The sequence below is a fragment of the Ambystoma mexicanum genome, chromosome 9 (assembly GCF_040938575.1).
Source record: "Ambystoma mexicanum isolate Mex_15411 chromosome 9, UKY_AmexF1_1, whole genome shotgun sequence".
NCBI lineage: Eukaryota > Metazoa > Chordata > Amphibia > Caudata > Ambystomatidae > Ambystoma > Ambystoma mexicanum.
Window position 1 is genome coordinate 1,392,060,537 of NC_090931.1, and position 15,067 is coordinate 1,392,075,603.

General features: G+C 49.7%; 1 protein-coding gene across 1 annotated transcript in view; it reads right to left on the bottom strand.

Annotated features, from left to right (window-relative positions):
• Positions 1–15,067, bottom strand: part of MAP3K2 (mitogen-activated protein kinase kinase kinase 2) — a 1,280,649-nt gene that overhangs the window by 612,858 nt on the left and 652,724 nt on the right. The window contains exon 9 of the mRNA XM_069616795.1: positions 8,493–8,572. Within this exon, the coding sequence (XP_069472896.1) occupies positions 8,493–8,572 (80 nt within the window). The remainder of the gene's footprint in view (positions 1–8,492; positions 8,573–15,067) is intronic.

Below are 15,067 nucleotides of genomic sequence, written 5' to 3' on the forward strand. Positions count from 1 at the left end.
ATCTTCTCCACCTGCATGTGTACAGCAATCTTGTTGATGGTCTGTGTGCAGCAAGTAGGTCATCTGAGAGGTACTAGTCAATCTCATCCTCTCAAGAGCCACGCATGTAGATTGAGGGACTCTTTTCGGATGTAGTACCTGACCTTCCGACAGACAGGAGATCTGGCCACCAAGGCAACCGGAGAGGTGGGCAGATGGCCAAGTACAAGAGGTCCGAGTACCATGTTCTCCCTGCCCAGTCCAGGGCGCTCAAGATCAGGGTCACTTGAAACCTCTGCAACTTCCTGAGAACCCACAGAATGACAAGAATCGGAGGGAAGGCATAGTGTAGGTCGAAGACCCACTCCCCCCAAGATTTCATCCCCCTGTTCGCCTCTCGCTGGGAATTCCAAAACTACTTGCACTTCCTGTTGGACTCTGTGGCAAATAGATACACTATAGGGTAACCTACTGAACGAAGACCTCTTCTAGGAATTACTGGCACACTTCCTACTCGTGTGAGACTGTGCTCTGCCTGCTCAAAGTGTCTGCCAATCCGTTCTCCGTCCCTGCCAGATGTACTGCCGAGACCGCCATCCAATTCTTCAAAAGTCAAAACCACAGCTGCATCGCCTCTCTGCGAAGGGGGACGAAGCGCCTAGCACCCTGCTTGTTCAGGTAGTGCATGGCCACCGTATTCTCTGTCATAATCAGGACGTTCTTCCCTTTGCGTGAGGGAGCAAACGCATTCAGGGCCAACCTGATCGCTTACAGCTCTAGCCTGTTGATGATTGGGCTTCCATCATGGACCAAAGGCCGCTCACCTACAATTTCTCAGGTCCAAGATGGGACGGAGTCCTACCCTTTTCTTGGGTACCAGGAAATACTGGGAATACCAGCCCAATCCGCTCTGCTTGGGAGGTACTTCTTCCATGGCACTGTTGAAAAGTAGGGCTCACAGCTCTTCTGGGAGCTCCGGTTCCGGTCGCGGAGGAGGGGGGTGGCGGTGGACTATCAGGCGGCCTATTTAGGAAAGGCAGACAGTAACCCCATTGAACGTGCTGGAGCGCCCAGGTAATCTCCCGCCATTGGGGGCCATTGCTCACCTATCCATCCTCCAAATGGGGAAACATTGGGGGTGGGGGGAAATCAAAGTGGCTTTGAGAGTGGTGCTGCTGCCGCCATCTGCTGGCCTTTGGAGGCCCACCTGCCCCTTATGGAGCATGGCAAATGCCTCTGTCCCTGCACGAGTTGCAGGAGCTGGGCCTTCCTGCCAAAGGGCACATATTGTTGCATCCTCTTCTTGAAGTAAAGCCAAAGGCAGCTTTTATTGGCCGGTGGACGGCTAGACCTAGAGACTTGCCAGCAAGCTTTTAGTCCTTAACTTCTCCAAGGACTCGTCGGCTTCAGGGCGGAACAAATTCTTTGCATCAAAGGGGATGCTCAGTAACCTGTTCTAGACACTGGGCGAAAATCCTGACGTGCGCAGATATGCCTGTCTCCTCAAGACAGCTGCCGACCCCACAGACCTTCCAAAACAGTCCGTGATGCCCAGGCCCGTCTGCAACAACTGTTGGCCACCTCCTGGACATCATCCACAATTCTCAGCAAGCCCTCCTGGATCTCCCCTTCGAGAAAGTCCTGAGAGGCTTCCACGATAGCCCTCCACACACCAAATGTGTACTTACCGAATGGGCATGACACATTAACTGCTTTAATTGCCACAATGCCCGATGAGAACACCACCTTGGCTAGGGCGTCAACTTTCTCTCCTTCCCTATCCATAGGGAGTATAGAGGTGGCTGGCTTAGTGTTAACAGTAGCCACCTGTACCACTAACCCCTCTGACGTTGGATGAGTGGAGCACATTTTTCTTTTTTTTACATTTGTAGAGCGCACTGCACCCCAAAGGCATCGAGGCGCAATTGCATGAAAGTGTACGTAGGCAAGATTACGGTTACATAAACAACATTAAGTACTTAGTTACAGATGGGGGTGCTAGGTTACAGTTGCAATTGGGAGATGTGTCGGGGTGTCCAGAGTGAACCCTTTGGGAGTTTAGAACATGTTGGGAGTCTAGAAAGTCAAAACAAATAGCCTAGTTTTAATGGCTTTGAGGAAGGCTAGGTCTCCCTTTGCCAGCCTATTTTCTTTGTGAATTCGGAATTCACTGGGCGAGCGGTGCATGAGCTCTGCCATATGGTGGTGATGTGGAAGGCAATAGGCACATTAAAGGGCATGGCCCTCTCTGTAGAGGGTCCTTCCTCCAGAATGTCTTAGGTCGTAACCAGCCAAAGGTCTGACTGGGACACTCCAACCTAGAGCATAGACCACCCTATCCACTGTGGCACGGTATTTTGCATTTGAATGCCCAGAAGGATACGCCTGCTGCGTCTCCAAATTGGGAGAGGTGTCCAGGCCACTGGCATCATGGAGGCCCTCAGCCAAGGGGACTATATCTGCCTGGTCAGCAAAATAATCTCTGCCTCCAGAGCCTGTATCAGCAGGGTCAAAGCCAAACTACATCTGGTCATCAGTGTCGAAGACAGTTGCCATAGTGTTGACAAACTCAGTTCTCCGAGTTTATCCAGTTGGCATGTGAATGTCCGATACCGACATTCACATGCCAACTGGTGCCGAAAGAGGTTTTGATGCCGGGGGAGCCCAAGGGCTTCAACGATGACGAGGTCGTCAACTTGGCGCCGGGGTGACCGGGCACCACTGGAACTACCGGAGCCTGCTGCTTCCAGGGATCACCCGTACCCGCAGCCGCTTTCTGAAACATGTCGACCATCTGCTCTTTTAAAGCCTCCTGCTCGGCATTGCATGTAGGCCGTGCTGAAGACTTAACGGCGTGTTCCACATCTATGACAGAATCCCAAAGCAGTACCAACTTATGAAGGTGGGAAAAGAATTTACAATTTTAGAATTTTAGAATGCCCAATCAAATGGCTGAATAGAGGACTGCCTTACCAAAGGCCAAATCCAGCAGATGGATGGAGTCCAAGGAATAGTGGCTCACAAAAGTATGGACAGAGGCCCATGTGGCTGCTTCACAAATATTGCGAATAGGAACGCCCCTCTGTAGAGCAGTGGAGGCAGCCACACCCCTAGTAGAGTGAGCCCATAAGCCTACTGGAGGGTCCTTTCCCGCCAAACGTTAACACTCAGATCGTCAGAATGATCCATCTGGACAAGGTCTGCTTGGAAACAGCCTGACCCCAAGCGCCTTCCAGCATAACCAACAAAGAGCTGATAGTCCACTCTGACCCGGACATCCGTGAGAGATAGAAACTCAAAGCTCTCCTAGGATCCAACCTATGGAGCCTCTCCTCTTCCTTACCAGGATGTGAGGAGGATAAAACGCCGGAAGAATCACCTTCTGGCTCAAATGGAATTCCGACACAACCTTCGGAAGAAAAGGCGGCCGCACCCGCAGGACAACCCTGTCCTTATGGAAAACAGAAAAGGGTGGCGTGGCGGAAAGTGCCTGCAACTAACTCGCTCTGCGAGCGGAAGTAACCGCAACTAAAAACACAGTTTTAAAGGACAAGAGTCGCAACGGACAAGAATGTAAGAGCTCAAACGGAGCTCCCATTAGGAACTTTAAAACCAAATTCAAATCCCATCCCGGCACCTGGAAAGGTGACAATCGAAACACATTAGTTAGCCCTTTTAGAAACTGGGAAATCAAAGGGATCTTAAAATAAGAACATTCCTCAGACGAGCGCTTAAATATGGACAGCGCCGCCAGGTAACCCTTAATGGTACCCACTTGCAGGCCCTTGTGGGCTAAAGAAAGCAAAAAAGACAAAACCAAAGGAATGGAACATTGGAAAGGATCCACATTCTGTACCCTGCACCAGTCGCAGAACTTTCTCCAACGGTACAGGGATTTCGTTGCGGGCCTTCTGGCCGAAAGAAACACCTCCATCACGTCTTCGGGGAGGTCCTAATCATTATACCTCATCCTTTCAGATACCAAGCATGAAGGCTGAGAGACTTGACCTCTGGATGGAGAACCCGACCCCCCCTCCCATGAGAGCAGATCGTCTCGGGAGGGAAGACAGCATGGAGGGCAGATGGACATGTCTAGAAGGTCCGGGTACCACGCTCTCCTGGCCCATGCCGGAGCAATGAGGATCATTCGGGAACCGAACCTCCGTTACCTCAGCAACACTTGCAGAATGACAGGGACTGGAGGAAACGCGTACAGCATTGGGAAGGACCACTCCACTACGAATGCATCCCTTAAGGATCCTCTTGGGGGAAATTCTTGCAAGCAGAATCTCTCGCACTTCCGGTTGACACTGGAGGCGAAGAGATCCACTTGTGGGGTTCCCAAAGGGCAAAGATCTCCAAAAGAACTTCCTGAGCCAGCTCCCACTCGTGAGAGACCGGGCTCTGCCTGCTCAGAGCGTCCGCCACCACGTTTTCATCTCCGGCCAGGTGAACTGCAGGGATCGAAATTTCCTGCTGGATGACCCAGACCAGAGCTGCATCGCCTCCCTGCACAACGGAGTGAACCTGCCCCACCTTTTTTGTTGTAGTAATGCATGGCCACTGTATTGTCCGTCATAATCAGGACATTCTTCCCCCACACAGATGGCAGAAAAGCCTTCAGGGCTAGCCTGACGGCCCTCAGCTCTAACAGATTGACGTGGAGTCTGGACTCCGACGGAGACCACCGTCTGCTGGCTGTCAACTTGTTGGCATGAGCGCCCCAACCTGTGAGGGATGCGTCCGTCACGATCGTCACCTCCGGCCATGGTTGCCAAAATGATGTTCCCTTCATCAGATTGCATTTGTCGGCCCACCATAGAAGATCCTGGGTGACCGAGGTCGAAATCTGAACGGGATCCGACATCCTGCCGGAGAACTGCGACCACTGCATCTTGAGAGCCCACTGCAGGGATCTGGCACCAGGAAAATGCAGGATGCCATGAGGCCGAGCAACCTCAAGAATTCGAACGCCGGTAGACTCTGGGCACATTGAAACTTGTCCACTATTTGCAGAATGTGATGAGCCCTCACCTGAGGAGGCGAACACTGCCCCAGGGATGTGTCTAGCACTGCTCAGATGTATTTGAGCCGCTGGGTAGGTGTCAAAAGTGACGTCTTTAAATTGAGGGAGAAGACCAGCTTGTGAAGAGAGTGGCAGGTGTTGGACAGATGATCCAGGGCTTGCTCGGGAGAGCACGCCCTGATCAACCAATCGTCCAGGTAGGGGTAGACGTGAACCCCCCCCTTTCCTGAGATACGCTGCCACCACCACCCTCAGCTTGGTGAAGACCCTCGAGGCGGAGGTCGATCCGAACGGCAGGACCCGAAACTAAAAATGCGAGTCGCCAACTGTGAACCTCAGGTACTTCCTGTGCTTGAAATGAATCAGCACATGAAAGTAAGCATCCTTGAGGTCCAGAGACACCAACCAATCCTGAAGTTGAAGGGCCTGGAGGACTTGAAAAAGAGTTACCATCTTGATCTTGTCCTTCCTGAGGAGCTTGTTCAACCAACGCAAGTCCATGATGGGTCTCAATCCCCCATCTTTTTTCCGGATCAAAAAATAAGGGGAATACCATCTCTTGTTCCTCTCCGCTACAGGCACCAGTCCTATGGCACCTTTCTCCTGCAGGGATAGGATTTCTTGCGCAAGGAGCAGATCCAGACGCTTCAAAGAGAGCTTCCCTGGTGGATTGTCATGAGGCCTCTGCCGGAAGGGAAGACAGTAGCCGTGGGCTATGATTTCCAGAACACACACATTTGAAGTAATGGCCTGCCATTCTCCAAGATGCTGCGCAAGTCTGCCCCCAACTGGCGAACCATGGGACATGGCCTCATGCCTGAGCGGCTGCGGCAGTGCTTGAGGGCAAAGAGGCAACTGCCCGAGCGGCTTTGGCACCCAGAGTACCTTGCTTTCCACCCCGGGTACTCCTACGGTGGCCCCTTTGACTGGCAGCTCCTCTCGATCTACCAAAGGAAGAGTAGTACCGAAAGGAACCTCCCTCCATTGCTGTCCCCTAGGACAAAAAGGCGGAGGCTGACTTACTGCAGTGCCCAAAGTCTTTGCTGCAGCTTTGGAGGTCTGCAACCTCTCAAGGCTCTTGTCAGCCTTGCTGCCAAACAGATGAACCCCATCAAAAGGGCATTTTCAGAAGACGGGATTGCACATCAGGAGCAAACCCCGACTTCCGCAACCCCGCAAACCTGCGTATCACGGTGCTCGCAGCCATAGACCAGCTTACACAGTCTGCTGTGTCCAAACCCGACTGAAGGTATTCACACATGGCATCCTTTCCGTCTTGCAGGAGGGCTAGAACACCACCCCTTTCTTTTACTTCGGGAATATGCTCAGCTGCCAAAGACGCACAGTTCCACAGAGTGTGTGTATATCTCGCTAAGGCACAAGTGGTGTTGACCGACCAACTCCATACCCCAGTTGAAAATTCCTTCTTCGCCCAACCATCAAAGCACTTATTGTCCCTATCAGGAGAGATGGTAGGGTACGCAGCCCGCTTCTAGGAGGCCGTAGGCGCCTGCACCACCAAACTCTCCTGAGTAGGGTGCGTCGATAAGTAGCAGAGGTCACTACTGAATGGGCGATATTTGCTCGGAAGCAACTTATTAACTGCCGGTAGACTCTCCGGAGCAGTCCAAGCTGCCGCCAGCCTCCTTTGAAAAGCCATGTGAAACGGCAACACAGGGTCAGTGGGCGGACCTTGATCCAGGATGTCCGTCGAAGGAATCGGCGTCTACCGCGGCATCGATGACTTCTTCGAGGATGGAAGCCCCGAGAAAGACCCTCGACAGACAGCGCAGATGGCGTCGATGACTTCTTGGAAGGCTTCACAGGTTCCGACGGTCTCGATGGCGTCGTGGACCGGGACCTGGATCTGGCACGTCTATGGCGATCTCCCTTGTCCGATCGGGACCTCGACGGCTCCCGAGGATCACGCCGACCGCCTGAGCCCAAAGGCGTGCGAGTGGTGGACCTAGCCCGTTCCCCGCCAGCTTCTCTCGAAGGCGCGGCCGGAACTGTGCCTTGCGACTTGAAAATCGCCAACATCTGCTGGTGGAATGCATCCCATTCGGCCGGCGACTAAGACTTGGTGGGACAAGTCAACCGTCTATTGGAGTCCTCCTCCGATGAGGACGGGGAAGGCGCTCCCTAGAATGAGGCTCCTTTCGACGAGGCAGAGGAACGGCGGGAACCACTCCTAGACCGAGACCCCCTGGATTTTCGCCGACGCAGAGAATGGCCCCTCGAGTCATCGGTCGAAATCCCAGCAGACTTCAATTTACGGGGCTAAGACACCCTACCTACCTTCAATTTCCCCTTACGTTCTCGCAAGGCCTTAGACGTCAGGGAATGGCAAACCTCGCAGTCGTCGGTGGCGTGGCTTTCACCGAGACACCAGAGGCAGATATCTTGCAGGTCTGTGATGGACATCTTCGAACCGCAGTCCTGACATTTTTTAAAGTCCGAATTTGGGGGGGGGTAGTAGAAGAAGATGAAGACATCGTACACAAAGAAAGAATTGAGCACGCCGAGATTACAAAGCAAACACGTTTGCGGAAAAAACAGAACTGAGGCTATGGGTGCTGTGCGTCCTATATATAACATCTGGTGACGTCGACCCTCGACGCAGGCCCTCAAGGGACAACGGATCGACGAAGGACGCCCTCTGCCGGAAATTTTCCAAAGCAGCACAGCTGTGGACATTACCGGTCATAGATGTGGAATATGTTGAGGACACAATCCCCTCAAAAGGAACTGAGGTACGAGGGCGTAGTGACGCAGTATATGTACGACAATTGATGTAACATCTTGAGTCCACGACTGTCGCATCGAGTCAAGATGGATCGACGGCCGAGTCGAAGTGTACTACACCACCTGCCAAAAGGTTTTCTGAGCAGCTGATGCTGTAAGGGATATCTGATGTGGATTGCCCTTCACCCACACATTCCTCTGAAGCTCAATTGTTCTATTATCGGTATATCAAGAGACTATTGCTCTGTAATCCTTTAAGAGGATAGTTTGGGGGAAAAGCTGTGTTATTTGTGGTAACCCTGACCTTACTAATAATCTACATTGTCCATGTCATTCATTCCTAGGTCTGGGTAATATGTCAGAATGTTTTTCAATGTGAACACCGGTTATTGGATTTGGTGTATTGCATCAGCTCTTCAGGATCCATTTAATAGTGCCAATTTCTTTCCAAGAGTGGCTTCAAATAACAGCCCTTCCGACTGCTTCATTTTAAGTTTTAAATGATTTACATAGCTGTCCATATCAACAACTGGATTGTAGCATTATGCACACCATGTGAATTGACTGGACATCATGCTGCAAAAACATCACTTTAAACATGTAAAAACTAACCCTAAACTGGATAGATCATAAAGTTAGGTGTGCAGAGTACTGCACAATCAGAAGTCACACTAGTTCATAAAACACAATGGCCTCAACAGAACAGAAGTAGTAAATATGGCCTTCAAATCCATAGCCTTACCCATCTAGTGGACTGTCCAGCGATGGGCAGCTGCCAGAGCCAGAGTTTTCAGGACTACTCAAAGACAATGGATCAAGCATCTGGAATAAAAGTCACAAACAGCAATGACTAAAGAAGGGAGCACTTACAATAAAATGGCTTGTGATGAAAGCAGAATGCATGTCAGCATACATAATTCTACATGGCCACAAATTAAAAAAATAATTTGACTCTGCTTTCCAGGCGGGTAGCACATTCAGTGCAGATGCAGATACTGGAAGGACATGAATTATTAGGCATAACATTTATTGCGTTTCTCTTGTGCTGAGATTCTACAGTATTCCAATGAAGAATTAACCGGAAACAAACTCAAACATGTGCACAGCTGCTGTTACATGATCCCATTGTTATACCCCATAGCTTAGAGCAACAGAGGCAAGGATGAACAAACCAGCATCCTTGATTGATACTCTTCATTGGTATTCTAGGTAATGTCTGTATTTATTTAAAAGGTCACTGAAGCCCAAACATTCAACTATTATTTGAATATGAACATGCAACATGCTCAACCTTCCAGATAACATCCCAAAACATTTCACATTTTGAGCAGACAATGTTTAGAAAAGTAGACGTTATTCCAGTTAGTAGACACGCTGGAAGCAATTCTTTTTAAATTAGTATTTAATATGTAACAGTTCATACGAAATTTCCACATCATTTAATTATACAAATCAATCAATTTACGACATTAACAATACTAAAATCATGCATATACTGCTGACAATGTACATACTACATCATAAAATGCTCAATCAAAACTCATAAAATTCACAGTTTCTCACCCATGACAAATAATTTTTACTCGAACAGCAGGTAACAACGAGTTTGCCCTCCCTAGCGGCAATCCTAATGTAACTTCTTTTCGCTCGGTTTCCAAATCTGTAAAGTGCAATCTTTTTTTTTTTTTTTTTACTTTATTTATTCATGGTCTTATCAGAAACAACAAGGCACCAGCCTCCACAACATAAATCATATCTCATCAAGGCTACATCGTTTCATCACAGTGGTACATGTCAGTTCACATGGTTCATAGTGATAATACCGAATACCAAAATCTCGAAAACAAAAGGCCGAAAAAAAAATATCGAATTTTTTTTAATTACTTTTTTTTCGAAATGGGGGGTTCCCCCCAACCCCCCTTTTTTTATTTTTTTTATTTTAACCATTTTTTTTACTTACCTGATCCCAAACAAAAAAACAAATAAATAAATAAATAATTCGATATTTTTTTTTTTTCAAGATTTTGGTTTCGAGATTTTTGACATTCGGTATTATGTATTCGGTCTTTTGACTGACCACCCAGTTCACATAGGAGTTGAATCATCAGAAAGCATTTCACACAGATACATTCTGAAAGGAGCCCAGATGTCCTTTGGGCGACTTGTCCGAGGTGCAGTCAGTACGAGAATGCATTACTTACCGTAAAAGCATTTCTGATGGTTGTATCTGCTTAGATTCACATGCTGTGCATAGGTCCGACATCCAGTGGTCACTGCGGAGTATTGCATTTTGTTTTTCGTAGTCGAAAAGGGGACGTCGACAAGGCGTGTCTGTAACACTATCCCTATAGTGACGTGCGTTGTACCCACAATCCCTCACGCGTCGAGGTCCCTCTGTTTGTATTTTTTCTGCCCTGAGGGAGCCTTCTAGACGTGAGTGAGTACAGAAAGAGAGAGAGAGATATATAAAGGAAGTCTATGTTCCTTCCATCCGAGCGGGGAGGAAGGGTGGGCGCATGTGAATCTAAGCAGATACAACCATCAGAAATGCTTTTACGGTAAGTAATGCATTCTCTTCTGATGTTTGTTAATCTGCTTAGAATCACATGCTGTGCATAGACTAGCGAGCAGTACCCGGAGTTGGCGGTGGGTTATGAGAAGGAACAGTAGAGAAAAGGTGTCGTAATACTGCCTGTCCCACCTGGGAGTCAGATCTAGAGTGTGTATCTAGACAGTAGTGTTTTGTAAAGGTGTGCACAGAACTCCAGGTAGCCGCTTTGCAGATGGACTCAAGGGGAACATTTGCAATGAATGCTATGGATGCCCCCGTGCCTCGAGTAGAGTGTGCTCTAGGCTTAAAGGGCAGTTCTCTCTTAGCAAGAGTATAGCAGAGAGTGATGCATTGAACAATCCATCTAGAAATAGTGGATTTTGAAACCGCATCTCCTTCTCTTCCTGCTGCCACCGAGACGAAGAACTGATTAGTCTTCCTCAATGGTCTGGTTCTTTCCATGTAGAACATGACCGCCCTGCGTACATCGAGTGTGTGCAGAGTCCTTTCTCCCAAATTGGAAGGATTTTGAAAGAACGTTGGTAGTTCTATAGACTGGTTTACGTGGAATTTAGAAATAAATTTCGGAGCAAACCTAGGGTGAGTGCGTAGAACCACTTTATCTCTGTGAACTGTAACAAAGGGGTCTAGAATAGAAAGAGCCTGAAGTTCACTTACTCTCCTGATGGAGGTGATAGCAATTAAAAAAGCAGTCTTAAGAGTGAGGTGTTTAAGAGATGCTTTGTGCATGGGTTCGAATGGAGAGCCCATGAGTCTGGTAAGTACCACATTAAGGTCCCATCCGGGAGCAGGGTCAGCTATCGGGGGGTGTATTCTTTTTACTCCCTCCATGAAGGCCTTTATAACTGGGATCCTCCACCACGACACTTTGAGTTGGGAAGTGGTGTATGCAGAAAGTGCCGCTAGGTGGACTTTAATGGAGTTAAACACTAGACCTGAATCCAAGAGATGGGTCAGGTATAGTACCACATGTGTGGGAGAGCAGTCAATAGGGTTGATGCTTTTACTCCTGCACCAGATGACAAATCTTTTCCACTTGCTAGAATAGCAGTGGCGAGTGTTCGGTTTTCTGGCTTCCCTGAGGATGTCCATGCATCTCTGCGGGAGTTGTAGATGTCCGAACTCTATGACCTCAGGAGCCAAGCTGCTAAGTTCATGGTCTGGGGGCATGGGTGCAGAGTCCTGCCCTTGTTCTGAGACAGCATGTTGTACGGGCAGGGGAGTTTTACTGGGGGAGATAGAGACATCTCCATCAAGTGAGCGAACCATGGTTGTCGTGCCCACATAGGGGCCACTAGTATCATGGTCACTTGTTCCTGGTGCATCTTGTGCACCACCTTGTTGAGAAGGGGAGTCGGGGGAAAAGCGTAAACAAATTTCCCTGACCATTGCATCGATAGACCGTTCCCCTTGGATTGGTTCTGGGGGTACCTGGAGGCGTAACTTAGGCATTGAGAGTTCTCCAGGGTTGCGAAGAGGTCTATTTCTGGGAATCCCCAACGTGTGAAGACGTCGAAGACGATGTCTTCGTGCAGACGCCATTCGTATTCTTCGGGCAGGGGGAAATCTCTGCTGAGACTGTCTGCCAGCAGATTGAGTTCCCCGGGTACATGTAGTGACAGTAGGAACATGTCTTGTTTGAGAGCCCACTTCCATATATTCTGGGCCAGCTTGGACAAGCCTGGAGAGTGGGTGCCCCCCTGCTTGTTGATGTAATACATGGCTGTAGTGCTGTCCGTAAGGACCATTACCGTCTTGCCTTGTAGGTGTTCTTGGAAGGCTTTTAGCGCCTTGAATACCGCTAGTAGCTCCAGTAGATTGATGTGTTTGGATGCTACGTTCGGAGTCCACACTCCGTGAGCAGTGTGATGGGATAGGTGAGCACCCCATCCTGTAAGGGATGCGTCTGTGGTTAGAGTGGCTTCCGCCACGGGTGTGGCAAAGGGTTTTCCTTTTTCCATGTTCCCCTTTGTCCACCACCGTAGCGAGAGAACCAAGGCCTGCGAGACCACCACTAGATCGTCCCATTGTCCGCTGGCCTGACACCACTGGCTGTTGAGCCACTCTTGCATTGGGCGCATGCGCAGGCGCGCGTGAGGTACCAAATAAATACACGACGCCATCATTCCTAGCAAGCGCATTGCTTTGCGTACCGTCACCTCTCGGCCGGTCACATATTGGGGGATCTGAAACAGCATGTTTTGGACCCTCTCTTTGGAGGGGAAGACGAGGCCGTCCCTTGTTTGAATTAGAGCCCCTAGGAATTGTTTGATTTGACTGGGGTCTAGACTGGACTTCTTTTCGTTGATGGAGAAGCCCAGCTGGAACAAAAGGTCTACTGTCTTTTGGGTATTGGAGAAACATGTTTCGTAGGAATCCCCTGTTATGAGCCAGTCGTCGAGGTAAGGGTAAACTGGGATGGACAACCTGCGCAGGTGGGCCGCCGCCACTGCCAGTATCTTTGTGAATACCCTTGGTGCTGAAGCTATACCGAAGGGTAGCACCTTGAACTGGTAGTGTTTGCCCTCTATCATGAACCTTAGGTATTTTCTGTGCGCTGGCAACATTGAAATATGAAAGTATGCATCTTTCATGTCCAATGTTGTCATGTAATCTCCCTGCGAAAGCAGCGGGATCACCTCCTGTAAGGTCACCATACGAAACTTTTGGGGTTTGATAAACTTGTTCGCTGGGCGCAGATCTAATACAGGGCGCATGGTTAGATCCTTTTTGGGTACAAGGAAGTACACTGAATAAATACCTTCCGTTACCTGAGATAGAGGCACGACCTCTATGGCTCCTTTTTCCAGCAGTTGTTGTACTTCTTGGAGAAGGATGGCAAGATGTTCCGGCGTCAACCGCCGTCCCCTCGGGGGTTTGTAGGATGGGGAACTGTTGAACTCGATACAGTATCCGTGGGCTACGGTGGAAAGTACCCAACGGTCTGACGTTATCTCCTCCCATGCAGGAAGAAAGGATGTTATCCGGCCCCCGACCGGCGTTGCATGGGAGGGGACGCGAATCTTCGCGTCATTTGGAGTTGTTGGGGGCTTGGGAGCCTCTGGGGGTGGATCCCCGACCTCTCCCTTTGCCCCGGCGTTGGCCTCTTTGGCTGTACTGCCCACTATTGGTTTGGTAATTTGTGGCAGGGTATTGTTGACCTTGTTGTTGTTGTTGTCGTTGGCCACGAAAAAAGCGCTTGTTGCCATAGCCGCGTCTGGTAGTGGGCTTAGAGATCTGGTCAAGAGTCTTGATAGTGTCGAACTCTTTTTTGGCCATCTCTAGGGCTTCATCTACCGCTTTTCCGAAGAGGTTAGTGTCCTCGACAGGTTTATTTATCAAAGACGCCTGAGTCTCCGGTTTAAAGCCTGAGTTGCGCAGCCATACGTGGCGCTTTAGGAGTATTCCTTGTACCAGGGAACGTCCTGCTGTTTCTGCCGCGTCCAGAGAGTTCTTAACAATGCTCTGGTTCACTTGTGTTCCCTCGCCAATAGTAGACAGTAGGCGTGAGCGTAAAGGCTCCGGTGCTTCCTCGGCGTCTTTGCGCAGTTTGGCCCACTGCGCGTCTGCGTAGCTCGCAAGCAAGGAATTGTTGTTGGCGATTCTTGCTGAGAAAGCAGCCGAGGAAGTAACTCTTTTTGCAAGGGCATATAGCCTCTTGCCCTCCTTGTCAGGGGGTGCCTCACTGGTAGAAAGTGGTACCCCTGCCCTCTTTCTAGTATTGGATACTACTAGGGAGTCCGGTATGGAATGTCCCTTAATGTAGAGCGGGTCTGAGGGAGAAGGAGCGAAAAGTTTTTCAATCCGTGGATTGACCCCTCTGATCAATGCGGGAGTGGCCAGCGAAGGGATGATCCTCCTTTTCACAGAAGCGAGGAGTGGGATGGCTTGGCTGACCGGGGGTTTTTCTTTAATTACTCTCTCAACAAAGTCTAATTCTGGAGAGAGTTCCCCCGTGTCTAGTTCGAAGTGCGCTGCCGCTCTGCGCAACAGAGCATTGAAAGTGGGTTGGTCGTCAATAGGAGACGTGTTTCTAACTGGGGAAATGTCCGGAGGAGTTAGATTTAGGACATCAGTGTCGGAGCACACTGATGGTGATTGCCAGGGGTGTGAAGGTCCTTCTCCTGGGCTAACCCCGAAGCCTTCTTCTATAATGTCTGTTTGGTCTTCTAGACATTCCTCCTGGTTCTGTCCTTCGTTGTCCATGAAATCATCCCCTTCCTCGAAGTATTGTTCCTCCCCAGTGAGGTCATAAACATCTTGGAAGTCTGAGGCTGTGTCCAGCAGGGGATCGACCAGCCTTGGATTTTTGGCCCTGGGGTCCTCTTGAGGCCATTCTCTAGTCCTCTTGTGAGTTAGAGAGGCCTGGGTAGTCATAAACCTCTCCATCTTCTCCATACAGAGGTGGAGTCTTTCCATAGTTTCATGGGGTACCCCAGAGCGGTCTAGCGGGGGAAAATTCGAGTTGTCTACCTCGAAATGTCTCGACCTCTCCCAAAGCGTCGAGGAAAGTGTCCCGTCGCCCTCTTCAAACCCTTCAGGTGAGTCGGGAGACTCCCTGACTGAAGGGGGTAGTCCCTGCTTCCCTTCAGGTTTTTTCGGCGTATCCTTTTTCTGCGTGACGCTCGACGAAATCTTCGGCGTACGCTTTTGGGCGTCGGCTACAACGATCCTTGCTAGGCTATCGGCGACTCTCTTGTCGGCGACTAGTTTGTCGGCGGAAGATTGAGTCTTCGACGCTATAG